This window comes from Asparagus officinalis, chromosome 5 (genome assembly GCF_001876935.1).
Source record: "Asparagus officinalis chromosome 5, Aspof.V1, whole genome shotgun sequence".
Lineage (NCBI taxonomy): Eukaryota > Viridiplantae > Streptophyta > Magnoliopsida > Asparagales > Asparagaceae > Asparagus > Asparagus officinalis.
The window spans coordinates 5771552-5793123 of NC_033798.1; the positions used below are offsets into that span (position 1 = coordinate 5771552).

A 21572-nucleotide genomic window follows, 5' to 3' on the forward strand; every position below is an offset into this window, starting at 1 on the left:
ATATTTTAGCATACTTTTAAGCAATTATTTTGCCTTATTGGTTTTAAATATTCACCTTCTTTGCATAACATGGTTTCAATATTTTTTACTTTTGCTACATTGTACTTTCTCAAGTAAAGATTGGTTTCATGTCAATCAAAATAATATGAAAATTTAAATTAGCTTCAAATTATATTTGATTTCTATCAATTTTAATATTAACATGAAAGTTTAAATTGGGTGTAGCCTATTTAAACAAACATTAAAGAAAATAACTAATCGCAATATTAAAGTTTAGAGACAAAAGTGAGCATAAACTATTAAAGTGAACCTGAGGAACAAATTTTAGCTATAAAATAAGCTAAAAATACTTAATCATGATATTTAACCACGTTGCACGTGTATAAAACTAGTTTACACAAAAGCAAAAGCTACACGGACAAGAAAATTGGACCATACGTTACCCAAATAGTTGGGCTAGATTAGGCAAAGAGTTAACCAGTTTTGTATTAAAAAAATTTGGGCTTATAATAAATCACGGGCCCAGTTCAAACAAGCAATGACTACAAACAGTAAGCAATTAATACCAAACAAAGAAAATAATAACACATAATAAATGGGGAGCTTGGTCCTTCCAACTATGAATTAGTATCAAACAAAGAAAATAATAACATATAATAAATGGTGGGGGAGCTCAGTCAGCCCGACTATGGATTGAGATACTCTTCAATTAGATGATAATTGAAGAGTATCCAATTATTCCAATCCTATGCCTCTAATTCAATTCCAATAATTGTAATGAAAGCCACGAACTGACTTTAAATATTGTTTTGGAAATTATTATTACCTTTGACTTTGGATTGAGATACCCTTCAATTAGATGATAATTGAAGAGTATCCAATTATTCCAATCATATGCCTCTAATTCAATTCCAATAATTGTAATTAAAGCGACGAACGACTTTAAATATTGTTTTGGAAATCATTGTTACCTTTAAAATCACTATTGTAAAAACCAGTATTATGAGAGTGGAAAGCTTATATGGCTGAATCTCAGCCGTTCGAATTGAAATAGAAGAATAGGAATGGAGTATTTGGATACTACCTAATTACCACCTAATTGGAGAGGATCTAAGTCCATCCGACTAGAAGTGAAAAATATGTAAGTTTCCTGCATCAACCTCAGTTAAATAGTTTAATAAAATAAGTGCAAACTGCAATAACCAAAATTTTGATATCAAACCACATCATTACAAGGCTATAAAGTACCATCACGTGTCTAAATGTTTCTGATCATTAAGAAACATCAGTCTCAAACAAAACATTTCCTCCTCAATACAATACATTCACAGAAACCTCCATTCCCCTTGGGAGAATTAAGTGCTTAGATCCTCAAACATTACTCAGTTATCTACAAAAACATCCATTCTTCACAAATATAAACACTCACCACTTTCACAAATAAAGGGCAAAATCTTCCTTTTTGGAAGAATCAAATGTCAAATGTTTCTGGCCATTGACAAGCATTGATATCGAACAATACATTTCTTCTACTATTACAGAACACCATTAATAGGTTAGATCCTCAAACATATCACTCAACTATCTACACAAAACATCCATACTTCACAATTCAAAACACTCACTAAATTCACAAATAAAGGGTAAATCCTCCTCTTTTGGAAGTCCATAACCTATTACGAAGCCTTAATTGCGGATAGAACCCTTGCAGTATCGTTGTTTTAAACTTACTACCCCTCTAGTTTTGTTGTTGCAAGATAGACCCTCTAAGTGAAATTTTGACCCTTTAAGCCTCAGGGGATCAATGTCGAGAAAATTCTCTCCGTGCGAAGGTAAAAGAATCAAAAAGTTTCACTCGAGGGGTCGATCTACAACAACAAAACTAGAGGGGTAGTAAGTTCAAAACTACGATATTCAGGGTCTATCCGCAATTTACTCTATTACAAAACATGACAAATTATACTAAAGAACTTGACTTCCTTTAGGTTGCTTTAATGGTTCAGGCGATGAAGGAGGCGAAGAAGCAAAGAACTGAACATCTGGCATCCTGAATCTCCCAGAATTTCCAGGCAATCTCACATAGGAAGCTGAAGGCACTTCATCAAACTGAATCACTGTAACTTGAGGCTGATCATTGTTCCTGTACTGAACTATGGCTTTGTAGATATATGGGATTAGACCTTCCATGGAGAATGAGAGGGACTAGAAGAAGAAGAGTCCTTAAAAAGATGGAAGTTTCCCCATAAAAGGTTGAAAGTTCTTAAATATCTCACCAAACCTGCCCATTTATATACAAGTTGGTAAATTAAATATGGTTAATTTTGCATAGTTGGTTAAGGTTTCTTCCTCAGGATGATCTATTTCAACTCCCACACTCATTCATCCACCTCTAGTCTTGTCATTAGCTTATCGGTCGCAAACTATTATATCTTTACCCTTTTTAGTGAAATATGACCTTCACAGATTTAGCATGATGGTGAAGCGTCGTTGATAATATGGCAATAATGTAAAAATTAGTTAACTATGCTAATACTAGAGTTTAGATAAACAGGGGTCTATTTAATTGATGTATTAAAGAAAGGTATGAGGTTGATGTAAGAAGTTGGGTACATTAACCTAACCAAATTGGCAACAACATAAGAGAGCTAAGTTAACTTCAAAAGCAACAATCATGATAAAGGCCAAAACGGTTGGTGCTTCTTGGTGTTTTAAAGCAATAGAAACCTCTAATGATGGATTATATGTTAGCCAATGCTCTCATTGTGAAAACTGAAGATGCCTTCTTCTAGATGGTGTCTTTTAAGTTTTTAGCTTCTACTTGATTGCCGACGAAAATAGCACTAATCAAAAAAATCTCTCTGGCGTTACTCCACAACTATAACACTAAGAAGTCACCTTCTCCCTATTTTCTAAGACAGTAATCAGCCAGAAGGGCCTAGCCAACTTTTTTGCATTGGGTGATTTATGACTTGGGGAATTTGATAGGAAAAGGTGTTCAATATGGATTAGATAAATAACTATATGTGTGGTTAAACACAGGCCATTGTGTGAGAGGGGTAAATGAAACAGGATCAACAAATCTCGTATATATATTATATATATACTAATAAATCAGTACCAAGTACTATAAAAAATAAGAATCAAGCTATTATATTGCTTTATTTGTTAGATCAGCATCAAATCCCATTCAAAATAGTGTCGTTTATAGTGATCACATGTAAAGATGGGCAAGGTAGTAACTAAAATAGAAGATGACCCCAAGGCTGATGACTTAACATAGAAGCAGCTCACAAAGTGAACCAGCAAATAGACAAATAGGTATCTAGTTTCATAGAACTCTTTTGTAAACAAGAAGTAATCACTAACATTTTAAAATGACTTCAATCAAACAATTATTTCAAAGGATTACAATCTAAGAAAATTAATACAAGGGAGATTACAACAAAAATTCTGCATCCAAATGTAATAAGCAACACGAGAGCTGAGAATCCGGAGATAGTGGAAATAGGTACACTTATCTTGAACTAGAAAAATGACGCACAGCAGTGCTAAGAGCTGAGATGAAAAATTTGACAGCTGGGCCTGTATGATCTCTTGCTAGCAGCTTGCTCGAACTTTTTTGTTGCAGTTTCATTTTCCTCTAAGCCAGTCTGGAAAAAGAACCTAATCCACCAAGATGCACTTCGTAGTTTGGCCTACAGAGGGGAAAAAGATCCAAGAGTGTTGTTATGCTAAGAAAGTAGTAGAACTACAATGAGGGCTAGGGATAAAGATGTATACTGTAGGGTAAATGATTAAATTCGTAAAGGAATATATGCAAAGAACATGCGGAAACATAGGTGCGATATGAACAGGGGGAAGATACTACAGTTTGGTCATTGCATAGAGATGACCAAGGAAAAGTAGAAACAGAATGTAAAATAAAATAGGTGACACCAAAGGAGGACATAACTAAGTTCATACATATAATGCATTAAAATGGTTCTGCTGAAGAAATCCCCAAAATGATAAGTAGCGTCAGGGGCGTATCCAGAAACTTTGGCCATTGGGGGCAAGACTATAAGTTAACTAGTAAATGGTATTTTTACCAAAATATTAGTGACATCATTATTAACTATGGGTGTCTATTTTTAAAAAAATATGGGGGCCTAGGCAATCAACAGGGATACCAGTGCAAGGAAAAATCGATACAGGGGTTTAATGCTAAACTAGCATATCGACATATACAAATGCAAGTGCAAAGATTTTTATCTAAACAATTCTCCGTCCTTCATATCAATTATATTATTTATTATTTAGTGTATACACATGGAATTTCTAGTAAGATATGCATGTGCATAGTGTAAATGTTTAAAATAATAAAATAAATATTAACATACATACTTTAACCATGATTTCCATATAAAAATAAATGTAAAATAATATTTCTAATAAATGACTGACAAAACTATTTACAAAATTGTGTATGCAAGTATACTAAACATATTATTGTAGACTTTTACATATAAGCTAATCTAATTTGAATTTATTTTAGTAAAGAAGTGACGTAATTATTCATTAAATTAGTAGGATGCTAAACAACCAATTTTCGGTCGACCGCCGCGGTCGACCGCGAGACCTGCGCGGTCGACCGCCGAAGCGGTTTTGGCTGGGTTCAGTTTCCAAACCCGTTTCGTTTTGGATTTGTATAAATACCCTTTAGGTGTTTTTTAGGATATGCAAGGCATTTGGATTTGTATAAATACCCTTTGGGTGTTTTTTAGGGTATGCAAGGCAGGAGTTTTTGAGCAGATTGTGAGGGTTTTCTTTGGGCTTCTATTCTAGGAGCAATTGGAAAGATTAAGAGCGAGTTGTTGAGGATTTTGGTGAGAGATTGTAACCCTAGTTTGTTCCTCTTGATTTCTAATAGTAAAAATTCTCCCCTCCTTGCCCCGTGGACGTAGGCATCTCGCCGAACCACGTAAAACTGGTGTTTGATTGTTTGTGCTATTGATTTTGGTTGGTTCTTTATCTTTCTCGGCGATTGGTTTGGTTTCTCGAGGCACAACAATTGGTATCAGAGCTTCGGGCAACGCTTGGGCTTTTTGGAGGTATAGATCAGTTGGGAAGTTCATCTAGAGCTTCGATTGGTGATAAAGATTGGATCTTTGTGGTAAAGTTTCTATCTTTTTTTTTCAAGTTGGATCTATTTCCTATTTGTTCCGTAATTGTTTGGGTGCTTTGAGATATATGGCTGAAAAAGATAAAAGTGGGGAGGGTTCTTCTGGTGTGAAGACCGTCCAAAGTTTGAATATACATTCTATGAAAATAGATATGAAAAAGTTCAACGACACAAATAATTTTGGACTTTGACGATGCGAAGTCATGGATGCGCTAAATGCGCAAAATTTGAAAGATACATTGGAGTTGGACGGGAAACCGACCGACGTTGATGAAAATGTTTGGAATAAAATGAATAGAATGGCGTGTGGTGTGATTAGGTCTTGCCTTACCCAAGATATAAAATATGATGTGATGAATGAAACTTCGACAAAGAAGATTTGGGAGGTCCTAGAGGGCAAATATTTGACGAAGAGCATCGAAAATCGTTTGCATTTGAAGAGGAGGCTTTATCGCTTCCAATTGAAGAAGGGGACATCCATTAGTGATCACATGAACCACTACACGAAGCTACTTGCAGATTTGACGAACGTAGATGTCATTGTTGAAGATGAGGATAAAGCATTGTTGTTATTGAGTTCCTTGCCCGACGAGGAATATGAGACATTCGTCCTCACTCTTATTAATGGGAAGGCATCTCTTTCGTATAGTGAGGTCACCGCAGCCCTTGTGAACTATCAACTTCGAAAGAAGGACAAGGAGACTTCCATTGAGCCGGTTGCGGGGGCATTGGTTGCAAGAGCTAGAAGTCCAGACCGTGGTAGGAGGTCGCAGTCTAGAAGAGGGCATCTTGCAGTTGGTAGGAATCAGTGTGCCCTTTGTAAAGAGGATGGACATTGAAAAGCCGAATGTCTAAAATTATAAGCCGTGAAGAATAAAGGGAAAGCTATTCAAACTTCAGAGGTGAATGTTGCCAAGGCTAGTGGCGATGTTTCAGATTCAGATTCTTCGGGCTATTTGTGCTCAGCTCTTCCGTCAGTTGATGTTACCGACTCCACCGAGTGGATGTTGAATTCTGGTGCTACTTACCACATATGCCCCAGAAGGGATTGGTTCTCCAGCTTTTAGGAGTTGAAAAGAGGGGATGTTCTCATGGGTAATGATCACAGATGCCCTATTGGTGGTATTGGTACCGTTCAGATTCGGATGAGTGACGGGATGATCCAGGAGTTGGCTAATGTGAGGTTCGTTCCTCAACTGAGGAAGAACATCATTTCACTTGGGGTATTGGAGACATCATGCTATAGGATGACATTGGCGGATTCTCGCTTGAATGTCACATTGGGGTCCATGATTGTGATGAAAGAAGTCAGACGGAGTAACTTGTATTATCTGCTTGGGAACATGGTAGTTGATAGGGTGCTGACTACTTCTATGGCTAGACTGTGGCATTGTTTGGTGCTGGGATATATTGTTGGTTATACCATGCACAGATTGTTGAGGAGTGGTATGACCTGCAGATTGAAGTCCTATGAGCACATTAGAATGAGCGAGGAGACCGAGGTGGAGTTCAGCACTTCTATCCACCGATCGAGTGGTCTTATTGGAGGTGTTCAGTCAGGCATTGGGGGGCCTTCCATGTATGCATCAGTGGGAGGTAATCGTTATTTTGTTTCCTATGTTGGGGATTGTACTAGACATATTTAGGTTGTAACCAAGTCCCGTTGGTATAAAGCCCTAGTAGTCCGCAATAGTTGGAGAAGGTGTATGGGCAGAAAGATTACCAGTCGTACTTGTTCTAGTAGGAGTCCTTTCTTGCATTGGTGCCGAGCTCATGGCAGTTGGAGACACTTCAGAGGAGAGGAGACAGTGGGGCGACGTGATGAGATGACGGATTTAGTGAGCCGTTCTTTTCTGGAGGAGGATCGGCATTGGTTGTCGAGCAATGGATCTGGTATTCAGACTTCGACAGGTTTGGGTCATCTTATGAGGTTGCCGACTGCTGCGTATAGAGTTGTTAGATCTGGTGGAACTACTTTAGTTTTTGGTTGGCGTCGGATATTTGGCTACCCAGCACTTGGTCACATCGTGGATGTGAGATTGGATCCGATTGCGCATTTGGGATTCAGAGGCTCGTTCGGTTATCAGTGGGGAGCTTCTGAGTTTGGTCTGAGCAGGTTTGTCACTTTGGACTCTCGGCAGGTGGAGAGTATTGATCAGGTCAGAGGGATACCGCAGCGGGTGGAGGTTGATGCTACTCCACATTAGGTGGGGATTTTCCCACATACTCCAGGTCATTCTGCATTGTTTGGGATTCCAGCTGAGGTGACACAGCGTGAGAGTCATTTATTTATGGGTGCAGATGATGAGGTAGTTGATTTGGATGCAGCTGGTGGATATGTTTTGTATACGGCCATTGTTACATCTCAGGTGGAGGTGTTGGATTGTTTTCAGATTAGGGTCGTTGATGATGCTATCAGCCGTAGGTTGGATTGAGGGCCTTTGAAGGCCATTAGGTGAACTACGTGAATGCTTGATTCCTTGGGCAAGATGATACGTAGGAAGTCTTTATGATGCAGCCGTTTTGGTGAGCGACATCGACATTTGGGGTGAGTGTTTGCACTCCCATTTGGGTCTTAGCAAATGAGGCATTTGGTGTAGTCGGTGTAAGCTCAGTTAATTGGTGAGTAGACACAGTTGTTTTGGGGTTGAGTGTTCGCCAGTCGACCGCCGTGGTCGACCGCCAACGTGCACACAGTCCTACTGGGTTTCGGAGATGAAGGCGGTCGACCGCCGCGGTCGACCGCGATTGACTGTAATTGTTTTCTGCTCTCGGGTTTGGTGTTCGGTCGACCGCCGCGATCGACCGCCGCTGTCGACCGCGAGACCTGCGCGGTCAACCGCCGCGGTCGACCGCCGAAGCGGTTTTGGCTGGGTTCAGTTTTCAGACCCGTTTCATTTTGGATTTGTATAAATACCCTTTGGGTGTTTTTTAGGGTATGCAAGACAGGAGTTTTTAAGCAGATTGTGAGGGTTTTCTTTGGGCTTCTATTCTAGGAGCAATTGAAAAAATTAAGAGTGAGTTGTTGAGGGTTTTGGTGAGAGATTGTAACCCTAGTTTGTTCCTCTTGATTTCTAATAGTGAAAACTCCCCCCTTCTTATCCCGTGGACGTAGGCATCTCGCCGAACCACGTAAAATTAGCGTTTGATTGTTTGTGCTATTGATTTTGGTTGGTTCTTTATCTTTCTCGGCGATTGGTTTGGTTTCTCGAGGCACAACAATTGGTATCAGAGCTTCGGGCAGCGCTTGGGCTTTTTGGAGGTATAGATCAGTTAGGAAGTTCATCTAGAGCTTCGATTGGTGATAAAGATTGGATCTTTGTGGTAAAGTTTCTATTTTTTTTTTCAAGTTGGATCTATTTTCTATTTGTTCCGTAATTGTTTGGGTGCTTTGAGATATATGGCTGAAAAAGATAAAAGTTGGGAGGGTTCTTCTGGTGTGAAGACCGTCCAAAGTTTGAATATACATTCTATGAAAATAGATGTGGAAAAGTTCAACGGCACAAATAATTTTGGACTTTGGCGATGCGAAGTCATGGATGCGCTAAATGCGCAAAATTTGAAAGATACATTGGAATTGGTCAGGAAACCGGCTGACGTTGATGAAAAGGTTTGGAATAAAATGAATAGAACGGCGTGTGGTGTGATTAGGTCTTGCCTTACCTAAGATCTAAAATATGATGTGATGAATGAAACTTAGGCAAAGAAGATTTAAGAGGTCCTAGAGGGTAAATATTTGACAAAGAGCGTCAAAAATCGTTTGCATTTGAAGAGGAGGCTTTATCACTTCCAATTGAAGAAGGGGACATCCATTAGTGATCACATGAACCACTACACGAAACTACTTGCAGATTTGGCGAACGTAGATGTCATTGTTGAAGATGAGGATAAAGCATTGTTGTTATTGAGTTCCTTGCCCGACGAGGAATATGAGACCTTCGTCCTCACTCTTATTAATAAGAAGGCATCTCTTTCGTATAATGAGGTCACCGCAGCCCTTGTGAACTATCAACTTCGAAAGAAGGACAATGAGACTTCCATTGAGCCGGTTGCGGGGGCATTAGTTACAAGAGCTAGAAGTCCAAACCGTGGTAGGAGGTCGCAGTCTAGAGGAGAGCATCCTGCAGTTGATAGGAATCAGTGTACCTTTTGTAAAGAGGATGGACATTGAAAAGCCGAATGTCCAAAATTATAAGCCGTGAAGAATAAAGGGAAAGCTATTCAAGCTTCAGAGGTGAATGTTGCCAAGGCTAGTGGCGATGTTTCAGATTCAGATTCTCCGGGCTATTCGTGCCCAGCTCTTCCGTCAGTTGATGTTGCCGACTCCACCAAGTGGATGTTGGATTCTGGTACTACTTACCACATATGCCCGAGAAGGGATTGGTTCTCCAACTTTCAGGAGTTAAAAAAAGAGAATGTTGTTCTCATGGGTAATGATCATAGATGTCCTATTGGTGGTATTGGTACCGTTCAGATTCGGATGAGTGACGGGATGATCCGGGAGTTGGCTGATGTGAGGTTCGTTCCTCAACTGAGGAAGAACATCATTTCACTTGGGGTATTAGAGGCATCAGGCTATAGGGTGACCTTGGCGGATTCTCGCTTGAAGGTCACATCGGGGTCCATGATTGTGATGAAGGGAGTCAGACGGAGTAACTTGTATTATCTGCTTGGGAACACGGTAGTTGATAGAACGCTGACTACTTCTATAGCTAGACTGTGACATTGTTTGGTGCTGGGATATATTGTTGGTTATACCGTGCACAGATTGTTGAGGAGTGTTATGACTTGCAGATTGAAGTCCTGTGAGCACATTGGGATGAACGAGGAGACCGAGGTGGAGTTCAGCACTTCTATCCACCAATCGAGGGGTCTTATTAAAGGTATTCAGTCAGGCATTGGGGGGCCTTCCATGTATGCATCAGTGGGAGGTAATCGTTATTTTGTTTCCTATGTTGGGGATTGTACTAGGCATATTTGGGTTGCAACCAAGTCCCGTTGGTATAAAACCCTAGTAATCCGTAATAGTTGGAGGAGGTGTATGGGCAGAAAGGTTACTAGTCGTACTTGTTCTAGTAGGAGTCCTTTCTTGCATTGGTGCCGAGCTCATGACAGTTGGAGACACTTCAGAGGAGAGGAGACAGTGGGGCGACGTGATGAGATAGCGGATTTAGTGAGCCGTTCTTTTCTGGAGGAGGATCGTCATTGGTTGTCGAGCAGTGGATCTGGTATTCAGGCTTCGACAGGTTTGGGTCATCTTATGAGGTTGCCGACTGCTGCGTATAGAGTTGTTAGATCTGGTGGAGCTGCTTTAGTTTTTGGTTGACGTCGGATATTTCTTGGTCACATCGCTGATGTGAGATTGGATCCGATTGCGCATTTAGGATTCAGATGCTCGTTCGGCTATCAGTGGGGAGCTTCTGAGTTTGGTCTGAGCAGGTTTGTCACTTTGGACTCTCGGCAGGTAGAGAGTATTGATCAGATTAGAGTGATACCGTAGCGGGTGGAGGTTGATGCTACTCCACATTGGATGTGGATTTCCCCACATACTCCAGGTCATTCTGCATTGTTTGGGATTCCAGCTGAGGTGACACAGCGTGAGAGTCATTTATTTATGGGTGCAGATGATGAGTAGTTGATTTGGATGCAGCTGGTGGATATGTTTTGGATACGGCCATTGTTACATCTCAGGTGGAGGTGTTGGATTGTTTTCAGATTGGGGTCGTTGATGATGCTATCAGCCGTAGGTTGGATTGAGGGCCTTTGGAGGCCATTGGGTGAACTACGTGAAGGCTTAATTCTTTGGGCAAGAGGATACGTAGGCAGTCTTTATGATGCAGCCGTTTTGGTGAGCGACATCGACATTTGGGGTGAGTGTTTGCACTCCCATTTGGGTCTTAGCAAATGAGACATTTGGTGTAGTCGGTGTAGGCTCAGTTAATTAGTGAGTAGACACAGTTGTTTTGGGGTTGAGTGTTCGCACTCCCGTTTGGGTCTCGACATGTTGTGGATGGGGTCCGTTGTCATGAGTCCGTTGCCATGGCGTACTGGATGCAGCAGTTGAGGTATTGTTTTGATCGGTGTCGGCTCAGTTTTTTTGTGGAAACATTCGCCGAGGTGGAGAATTAAAGAATTACAGGAAAGGACAAATTTTCAAAAACAACCTTTTTGCTAATTTAAATAGCAAAATCGACCTCATTTGACATTATTTAGCAAAACCGACCCTTTTCTTCTGAAAAGGGTCGGTTTTGCTGCTTTGTAATTTTACGAAATACACGGGACTGCTAGTCCCGTGTATTTCAATGTGCCTTGCTCAAAACACGGGACTAGCAGTCTCGTGTTCCAGAGATGTTATTTGTCCATGTTGTTTTGAGTGCTGGTTTTATCCTCGGCTTGTGAGTAATCAAATTGGAGCTTGTACAATTTGTTTGGACTTCAGTGATACTTGGTAATAAGAAGAATTACTTACTTACCACCCAAAAAAAAGTAAATATTATATTAAATTGTAAAATATTAATGTTTAAAGTATTAAATATTTTAACTTTTAATATTTAATATTAAATAATTTAAATATAATTTGAGAAATGTTTGAAATGAAGTTCTAATATATTTAATTTTAACATATTTAAATATACAACTTAGTAAAAAATTATTAAATAATTCACATTTGATTTAGTAATTTATTAAAAAATAATTATTATGTAGTACAAATTGGAGCTTGTACAATTGAGATGCTGTTGTTTGTTAATTGTTATAGATTTTGTTTATGACCTTGAATGTTAGGTGTTTATTATCTGATTTCTTTTTGTTTTCTTTGGTGGTCAAGTTTTGCTAGAGGAAATTATTTTACAATTTAATATAATATTTACTTTTTTTAATATTAAATATTAAAAGTTAAAATATTTAATACTTTAAATATTAATATTTTACAATTTAATATAATATTTACTTTTTTTTTGGGTGGTAAGTAATTCTTCTTATTACCAAGTATCACTGAAGTCCAAACAAATTGTACAAGCTCCAATTTGATTACTCACAAGCCGAGGATAAAACAAGCACTCAAAACAACATTTCTGGAACACGGGACTGCTAGTCCCGTGTTTTGAGCAGGGCACATTGAAATACACGGGACTAGCAGTCCCGTGTATTTCGTAAAATTACAAAGCAGCAAAACCGACCCTTTTCAGAAGAAAAGGGTCGATTTTGCTAAATAATGTCAAATGAGGTCGATTTTGCTATTTAAATTGGCAAAAAGGTTGTTTTTGAAAATTTGTCCTTACAGGAAAACAGGTAGGAACCAGCAGACACGGTCGACCGCCAACGTGCACGCAGGCCTACTGGGTTTCGGAGATGAAGGCGGTCGACCGCCGCGGTCGACCGCGATTGACTGTAATCTATTTTCTCTCGGGTTTTGGGGTTCGATCGACCGTCGCGGTCGACCGCGAGACCTGCGCGATCGACCGCCGCGGTCGACCGCCGAAGCGGTTTTGGCTGGGTTCAGTTTCCAGACCCGTTTCGTTTTGGATTTGTATAAATACCCTTTGGGTGTTTTTTAGGGTATGCAAGGCAGGAGTTTTTGAGCAGATTGTGAGGGTTTTCTTTGGGCTTCTATTCTAGGAACAATTGGAAAGATTAAGAGTGAGTTGTTGAGGGTTTTGGTGAGAGATTGTAACCCTAGTTTGTTCCTCTTGATTTCTAATAGTGAAAACTCCCCCCTCCTTGCCCCGTGGACATAGGCATCTCGCCGAACCACGTAAAACTGGTGTTTGGTTGTTTGTGCTATTGATTTTGTTTGGTTCTTTATCTTTCTCAGCGATTGGTTTGGTTTCTCGAGGCACAACAGGGGGAATAGAAATAAGATGCTCAGAAAGTTGTGCTCACTTGTGGAGTTGGAGCAAAATTAATGATTTGAGGTGATATTTACACACTCATTTAGAAATTTACAAATAACATAAGGATAGCTACCTTGGAGTGGATTGAGTATAGAAGTAAAAATTGTGTGTTTAACAAGTTTGTTTAAAATTACACCCATGAACTAAGTGATGTTTACTGTTTAGTGATAACAAGATAAGAAATTAACACATATCCTAAAACAACAGAGTCTAAAAGTGGGTTTATAAAAAAGCCAGATAACATTCATACACGCTGTAACAAAATATATAAAGTATAAAGGCTACAACACAAAAGCAAAATACAAATAATGGCATAAGAACAAACTTCACCCCAGGCTAAAGGAACTAGGAACGTACATATATATTATGTTTAACAGGAACATATCTAGTATGTTTAAAGAGAACATACCGGACGTCCAAATTTTGCTAGATCAGAAAGTTTGGCTCTCTGTTGGCCTGGATAGCCTGCACATTAACAAAAGTAGTTGAGTAACCTGAAGAATATTGACAACCTAGATCGTCATGAAAAATTAAAAGATAAATCCAGAGGCATCTGCAAATGGTATGTGTATAGATTTCCTACGTTCAACTTCATTATATTGCAAAGTTTATGAATTATTGTACCAGTTCATAATATGCGTAGACCATTCAGCTTCAGTATTTTAGTATTTTACTTTTCTGTATGTAAGTAGTACACTTCCATAATATGCACGAATTTTTTTGGAAGTTTCCATGCTTATATCAGTTCTATACTACAAACAAAGCATCAACAATATGCTTCGTAATTATAAACAGATATATTAGTAGTAATCAGTGGCATACCAGTAAATACAACGAGACCATCCCTGGACACCCTCGCCAAGTCTGGAAGAGTCTTGTTAAGATACTTTGGAGATAAGTAATCCAGTGCATCTGACACTATGACAAGAGAAAATGACTTTGGTTGGTAAGGTAGAGGGAACTTGATATCAGCTACACGAACTAAACCCTTTCGCACAAGGCCCTTGCAGCTGCTATCAGCATCTTCAAGATCATATGGTTCAGCACCCCATGCTTCAGTGTCTTCTTCTTTTAATAGTTTCGTAACCACACTGCAGGTTGCAGGACCTACATGCAAAACTCTTCTCATGCTGTCGCCATATACTTTTTGTAGAATAGGTATTGCTTGTTGAACTTCGAGCGTACAGGAAGCACCTTTGAGAACAAGAATGACGATTTAGAACCTTCATTGCAAGGAAAGATAAGTTCATCTAGACAAAACTACACAGCATGTCTTTCATTATTATCATCAGTAATGAGATGTTCAACATGACATCACCGGAATTGGTTTCTTATATAAGTGTTGTTCAGCTAAAGTAATTGCAAGGCATTGAGGCAAACATTTGGGAGGGGGAGTGTGGCGACTCCCTCTGTCCTCATAAAGGGTAGTTATCTATGCGAGTGTCAAGGCAAAGGATAAAGAACCCAAACTTCAGCTTAGAAGAACCAAAGCAATAGGCAAAGGATCAAATGGTGATCAAATCAGAATCAATTGAAGACCTTGTGATTTTTCCAACAAATTCATCGGATCAAAATGGCTACTATATGAGGGAAACATAGTTGAACAAGTAAAGGTGTCCAAGCTGTCAATTGAAAATTTCTTTCTGAAAAATGTATTATTATTATAGTTAACAATCCTAACAAATGGAGGAGAATTTTAGAATTAATCTCTATAAATAGAAAGAGTAGTCATAACTAGGAGTATAGTAACTTACTGAGGGTCTAATTGCTAAAGAAAAACTTCTGAACCTAGAATTGAGGAAAACCTCGATCCCTAGACAAAATCTAATAAATAAATTATAGAAACCACGGTTTAAACTATTGATAAATATTGATACATATGCCATATGTACTTGATTCCAAAAATGACAAATCATTGGGATATTTTATAAATGTCAATTTCAAGCTTGATGTTTTTCTCTTCTTTTTTTTCTTTTTTTTTCGTGAGTTGGTTACATTAATTCGGACTTTACTTTTGGAGTTGGGAATACTCCTTTATTTATTTATTTTCCTAAACAATCATTTCATATATAATATTTGGTTGAGGTTTTCGTGTTTGAGACCCTATGCTTTCCCTCAAATAAAATCTTGGTATTATCGAATATAATTATGCTATAATTACTTTACCATTTTTTGAAGAGAATAAACAAAAGCGCTCCCAAAAAAAAAAGGATTCATTTCCTGGCAACGTCACTGTCCAGGTACTAAATCATTTAGGAACGTACCCCATATTTCCATGAAACTAAAAAGCAATGCAATTCTTATGTTAATATCGTGTAATGCCATGATGCACAACATTTGGATGATCATATTGGCTGCAAAGGAGAATGAATGGACTTGAGAGTAGCATGCTATGGTAAATCATCGTACATAGAGAATTTAGCAAGTAGGTTTTCAAATTATCTGTATTAAGGATCTTCACTTCTGAAAAAGGGGGAAAAGACAGAAACATGAAATATAACATTTCTATGCTTTACATGCAGATCAGAACTTGTAAAAGGACATGGCAAAAGGAAAATAGCTCTACATTCCGTAAGGACATTCCTAACTCCTACAGGATGTAATTCTGAACATTATGACAAATAATGGAATATTTTGCTTGTGTTGCCTAAAGTCAAAAGAAACTGGCTAGTCATATATGGAATTTCGAGAATAAATAAAGAAACTAAGTGAATTTGACAAAACATCCTCTAGATTCCTGTTTGGTGCATGATTTTGAGGGATAAAAATGGAAACTGAAGTTTTCAAAGCTGCCCCTCCATCAATTACTAGCATTATTGGACATGAAATGGACACGAAAACGTAAGCATCCTAAATTTTATATAAATGGGACACTTACAGTAAAGTTTCATCGAGTTTATAAGATATTTTTATGATAATTTTTTTATTGGAGACGAGTTATTTTTACGTTACCTTATTTGAGATTGGGTACAACATATATTTCACTTTGACTGGTAATGTGATTTTAATGAAAGAAAATAGGGTACACCGTGATTTGGTGGATTATTTTCAAAATATAATCCTAAGAGCACTTTAAATAATGTTAATAAGAAAAGCATGTTTCGCATTTTATCATCAAATTATTCTATTAAGTATTTATAACCCAAGGATATAGATATATTTTGACTTCCGGTAATATTTAGATTAAAATATATGGAAATTCTAATTATTGTATATATATTCATTCATATCTAATAATTTGTTTTAGAAAAGAACCTTATCGTTTTATATTTATATCTCTTACAACACAAATTCGGATAGATATTTAATTAGTAAGCTCTAATTGTATATTCATGTTATACTTTAGGATGTTCTAGAAAAAGAAAAGAAAAAAAGGAAGAGAAAACTACCTGTATACCCCTCACATTTCTATTGGGATGTAAAATGCCCTTCAAACTTTTTGGTATCCTCACTAAGCTTTTTAAATAGATTATGCCCCTACCTTCTCCAAGCCAACAAAGAAATCCCTCAGAATAGGGAAACAAAACCATAAACAAATAGAGGGATGAAATGAGATAAAAGGACCTGTTTGGTTTTGCAATTAAGATTTCTTAACTTTGACTTTTCATCAAAATTAAACTCCAAATATGCAAGGAAAAGAGTCATGCCCCCTTCTCTTCGCCTTATCTCCTCCTTCTCATCTCCCTACCTTTTTTTTCTCTTCTCACCAGAACCTGGAACTTCTTCTTCTTCCTCTCATCAGCAGCCAGTTGGAGATGGACTCCATTTTGTATCCAAACAGCCTAATTTAATGCAACTACAATATAAAAATGGCAATTATAGGTTTGAAAAATATATTTGCAGATTTTAACTACAACTTAAAAATTACTACTGATTGGCAAACTTCAAAAGGGACAGGCTTTAAGAAGTTTCTCTGAGGGCTTGTTTGGATTTGCACCTAGTGAAGGGAAGTTATGGAAAGATAGAATAAGTTAAGAGAAGGTAAGGTAACATGCAAAACTTGTTTGGAAAAGGGAATCCAGGGAAACTTATTTCACCTCGTTTGGGAAGTTTAATAAAGTGAAGGGAAGAGAAGAGAATATATGTAAACTTACATAAATAACCTTGCATGTTATTAAGTCATTTTATTATTAGAAGTTAGATAGAGGGTAAAACAGTCTCTCCATAATTGTTTTTTATTAAAAGTTCCCTTACTTTCCCTTCACCCTAGTTACACCCCAAATTGGAGGGTAACAAAAACTTGATTTTTCTCGCCTCCTTTACCTTCCCTTCTCCCCAATCACCTAGCAAAAGTTTATTCCCAAAGAAGGGTAAAAATTCCCCTAACTTCCCTTACCCCTCATTATCCCCAACCCAAACAAGCCCTGAAGTTACTCAACACATGGTAGTTCAATCTCTATCCACCACTAACATCATGACTTGTACAATCTCACCATATGCACAATGCCCAGGAATTCTTTTCGTGAGGTACAGACCTACAACTCTCATTCCATTATCCTTACGTATTAAATTATTAACAATTATATGAAACCCGTTCTACAAGGGAAAAACTCTGTAAGATAAATATCAAAATTCTGTCTTGTCTTCTAATATGAGGAGTACAAAAACAATGACCGATCAAACCAACCATACAAACCCAACAAAATTTTGCAGGGGAAAAAAAACAGGAGGAAAAAAAACAATCTTTACCTTCCCCCAAGTGAGAAATCTCTTTATTACCCCCGAATCCACCTGAACAAGCGAAGTTTCTGCCAAATATAAGAATCTAACAGTAATTGACACAAAGAACTAAAAACAATCCAAAATCCACGAACCTGATCTACTATAAGAGTACCCAACAATCAGCAGAACACCCTAAAAGACCCAAAAAAAAAATCAATAACACTCCAAACCTCCACTATGAACACTAAAACAGCAGCAGCAACAACAACAACAACAACAACAACAAAAAGGAGCAAAATTTACCAAAACGACCAATCCGACCGAGACCAAAGGCGAGGTCTTGGACTTCTGCTGCATAGAACTCGCCATGGGGATGCCGGCATCGTCGTTCAACCGCCGAGATGGAACTGCTCTCCTCGACATTGGGATCTAGATTTTGAGACGATTATGAGAAACCCTAGGCTTGGTCAATGTGAGGGGAACAAGAGAGAGATCTAGATGAAGGAATTAGTACTGGGTTCGAGGTTTAGATTTCTAGGGCTCTGTCGGTGGATCTGGAGCCGGTTTCTCACCTAGGTTTGATGTAGAGAGCTGCAGGTAACGGAGGAGACAGCGGTAGTGGTTTGGGTAAAAATCCAATTTGGTCCTGTACTTATCTTTAAATTCAAATTAGTGCCCGTACTTTATTTTTTTTCTCCAACTTAGTGAAATTGTACCCTAACTCGGCTAAAAACTAAGTTCTTTTTTAACATCCGTGTAGTATTAGATTTTATCTTCTTATTTATAACTCGGCTAAAAACTAAGATCTTCTTATTTATGACTTTTTGCGGCAGATTTTCTTACGGATTTTAATATTCTAGTTTGTTGAAAATGTATAATCTATTTTCAATCTCTATAAAGAACAAGATCAAAGGCCGAAGGGATTGGGTTTCTAGCTTCCGATTTGTTTTATAAGCATTTTTTTAATGCGTTCTTTATTACTTGAGTTTGATAATAATTGGGAGAAAATGGAAAAAACCTGAGAGTTTGATGATGAATTGTTTTATCTTTTCAAATTTAATTCTGTGCGGTTGCAAAGTGCACGGGTTATAATCTGTCAAAAATCAATAGCATACACATTAAAGAATAGAAAAATCTTTGCAACATGAATGTAGTGAATCACGATGCATTTCCTCATCGAGTGACCTATCTAGTGCCTAGCAATAGAGAAAAAGTTCCAAATTTCTCAAAACTCCAAATGTTTTGCATGCTACACTAGGTATCACTAAAACAATCTTAGAAAGTCATGCAGAGCAAATAATTTGGACGAAAGTTTCAGACCTTTCTCATAAACCTATATCTTTTAAGGTTCTATAAAATTCTGTTTTCTTTCATATATGATTTGTTTATTTTGTGTATTTTTATACAATCAATTTCTAAGAACTAGAAATAAAATTAACAGGACATACAATAGATTAATATGTAATCTTTAAGATTATGATAATGTTGACCTTTTAAGTTGTATTTAATGGATTTTTTTAACACAGAGTTAAAATAGGACCAAGTTTACTTCTGATAAATGGTACAAGGACTAAGTTTGAGAGAAAAAATAAAGTACATGAACCAAGTTGAGCTTCAGGTCTTAGTACAGGGACAAATTTGTTTTTTTAACTATGCTTTACGAATGGGGTCATATAAAATGAAAAAAGAATAGGAAGCTGTTAGGTCCTTTACAAATTTGTTTTTTTAACTAATTCATGTTTTGATTTTTTATTTTAATCCAAATAGAGAGAGAAAAGAAAGCAAGATATTTTGATGTTTTAAGCTCCTTTTCTTTGTCTACTAAATGTGATTGTGAAATTTAAGTCTCCTTGCAACTCATTATTATGCGTGAATTCTGAAGCGTTGATATTCCTCAAATTTTATGCACAAATTATGTGAATGCCTACCCTTACACATGCAAAAAAGAATCTCATATAAAACTCTATGGTTTCATTAATAGTCGTACAAGAATGATTTTCCTAAATAATTAAATGAGAATGTTTTGTTGAAAAATAGGGGTATGCTCGTTTAACTATCCAAAGTTCTCATCGTTTTTACTTTGATATCCCAAACGCTATTTTTTATCAAAACCAAAAACTGGACTGTTAAAATGCGTGTAAACATTGGAGATTTTAAGCGCGAACAACCCTGTAAAATATGATAAGAATAAAAAGATTATTTAGCCTTTTTAAGAAGTGTTTGGCACACTATAATTATAATTACAGTAAATCTTGCATGCGATATCTACTGTAGGAAATTAATCTAAAACTCAATTGTTTGTACATTTGCATTCATGTTGTAGTAAATGTGTTTCCAAATCCGATCTAATATTTAATTAATTGTATAATCTTTAAGTTTGCATTTTTGTTGCAGGAAATGCATTTCTAATTCAATCAACCGTCTGTTACTCTGTAGTCTATATTGATTGATTGCATTTTACAACCTTTCCCCTCGAGAAAAGGTTTCTATTGAAAGTGTAATGCCATTGTATCTCTTTGTTCAAGTAGCAAGACAACTTTTATCATCGGTATGAACTTGACCCGACCCATCTAGGATCAAGCGCTACTCGAATTATCAAGCAATGTAGAGCAGCGGTTGTCGATGGAAAAAGCAAAGCAACACAAGAGCACGTTACAGAGGAAACAGAATCATACAACAGCTTATTGCTGAATTTGACCCCCTATGAGGCTCAATGGGCCAAAAAAAAATTTATACAGATTACATGTTTCTTACTCCTTACATCAGCATTACAGGAATACTGTCATAACTTCATAAGACCAAGGAAGACCTTGCGTAAATTATCAATATTTACATGGATCTACAGAAACCAATGAGATGGGAAATTTCTTATTTCAGTATGCACATTACAATAGATAATACCATAATACAAGCACAAGGAACCAAATGCCATTCTATCTCGTAGATTCTGTTCACTTGTAGAACATCAATTTTCTTTCGTTCCTCTTCTATAACATTTCCTTCAGAATGCAGAGTTCAATTTTGGGAGCCATCAGGTTGACAGGGTTCTTAGTAAAGGTCACATTGCACTAGATTAGTCGGTCAAAATCTGGAATTTGCACGGAAAAAGGTTCAGTAATAGCAGGAAACTAAACAGAAACGCAACTCTTTTCCGTGTGTGGTAGCCAGCAAAATGTGTGTAGCAATAATTTGATAATCTGCCGTGACTAAGTGACTAAGATTATTACATTCCCAGGTGTAATAGATAGATACGGAGTAGTTTCATTTTACCAAAACATACATGACGTGCCAATGGCTTCAACTAAGTAGAGTAGACATAACGTTCCAGAGTGATATTTGTAAGTTTTAGAAAGCACCTGAATGATCTGGCAAAGTAAGAAGCACTAAGGACTGGTCCTTGATAAACCATAGCTTCATAATTTTTTTTCTTAAGTGGACCCTACACAGTTAGAACAAATTCCTTCTAATGGGCGAATTCTGGACAAATTAAAAGCTTGACAGAAGCATAAACCTGATCTTCGCATTTTTTCCAATAAGGATAAATAAGTTGAGTTGTTGACCAAATTAGATACACTGAAAATAGGCCAGTCTGGTAATGTAGCAACCATGATGTGGCAAAGTACTCATTTAACAAGTGAGACACACATCTGTACAGTTCAGAATGTAAGTAGAATCCACATGCCGGGCTTTATCAGTAAAATATTTGACCATTTAGAAGAGGTAAATTCACAAAACCCCCAAAACTTTGGGCCATTTCACATGAAACCACCATGAACTTCGTTTTTCCCAAGTAGCCCTTAACTTTTCCCACGAAACCCCTGGAAAGAAATTTCTTGCGCACAGGTCAAGGCCATAGC

At 37.5% G+C, this 21572-nt stretch overlaps 3 protein-coding genes across 3 annotated transcripts in view; all 3 read right to left on the minus strand.

Annotated features, from left to right (window-relative positions):
- On the minus strand, positions 1552-3214 carry LOC109842828. The gene is made up of 2 exons (XM_020411726.1): positions 1910-3214; positions 1552-1734 (listed from the first exon to the last, which is right to left on the minus strand). Exon 1 carries the CDS (start codon positions 2185-2187, stop codon positions 1963-1965), a length of 225 nt encoding a protein of 74 aa, XP_020267315.1. The 5' UTR covers positions 2188-3214; the 3' UTR covers positions 1552-1734; positions 1910-1962.
- Positions 3316-18346, minus strand: LOC109842827 (uncharacterized protein At3g49720-like). Its single transcript, XM_020411725.1, has 6 exons — positions 18019-18346; positions 17868-17907; positions 17743-17784; positions 13876-14247; positions 13463-13518; positions 3316-3695 (listed from the first exon to the last, which is right to left on the minus strand). The coding sequence occupies exons 1-6, from the start codon at positions 18136-18138 to the stop codon at positions 3549-3551; spliced, it is 777 nt and encodes a 258-aa protein (XP_020267314.1). The 5' UTR covers positions 18139-18346; the 3' UTR covers positions 3316-3548.
- LOC109842725 (transcription initiation factor TFIID subunit 12b) overlaps positions 20382-21572 on the minus strand; it is an 8028-nt gene continuing 6837 nt past the window's right edge. Inside the window, exon 8 of the mRNA XM_020411589.1 lies at positions 20382-20803. The gene's annotated coding sequence lies outside the window, so the exon portion shown is untranslated. The remainder of the gene's footprint in view (positions 20804-21572) is intronic.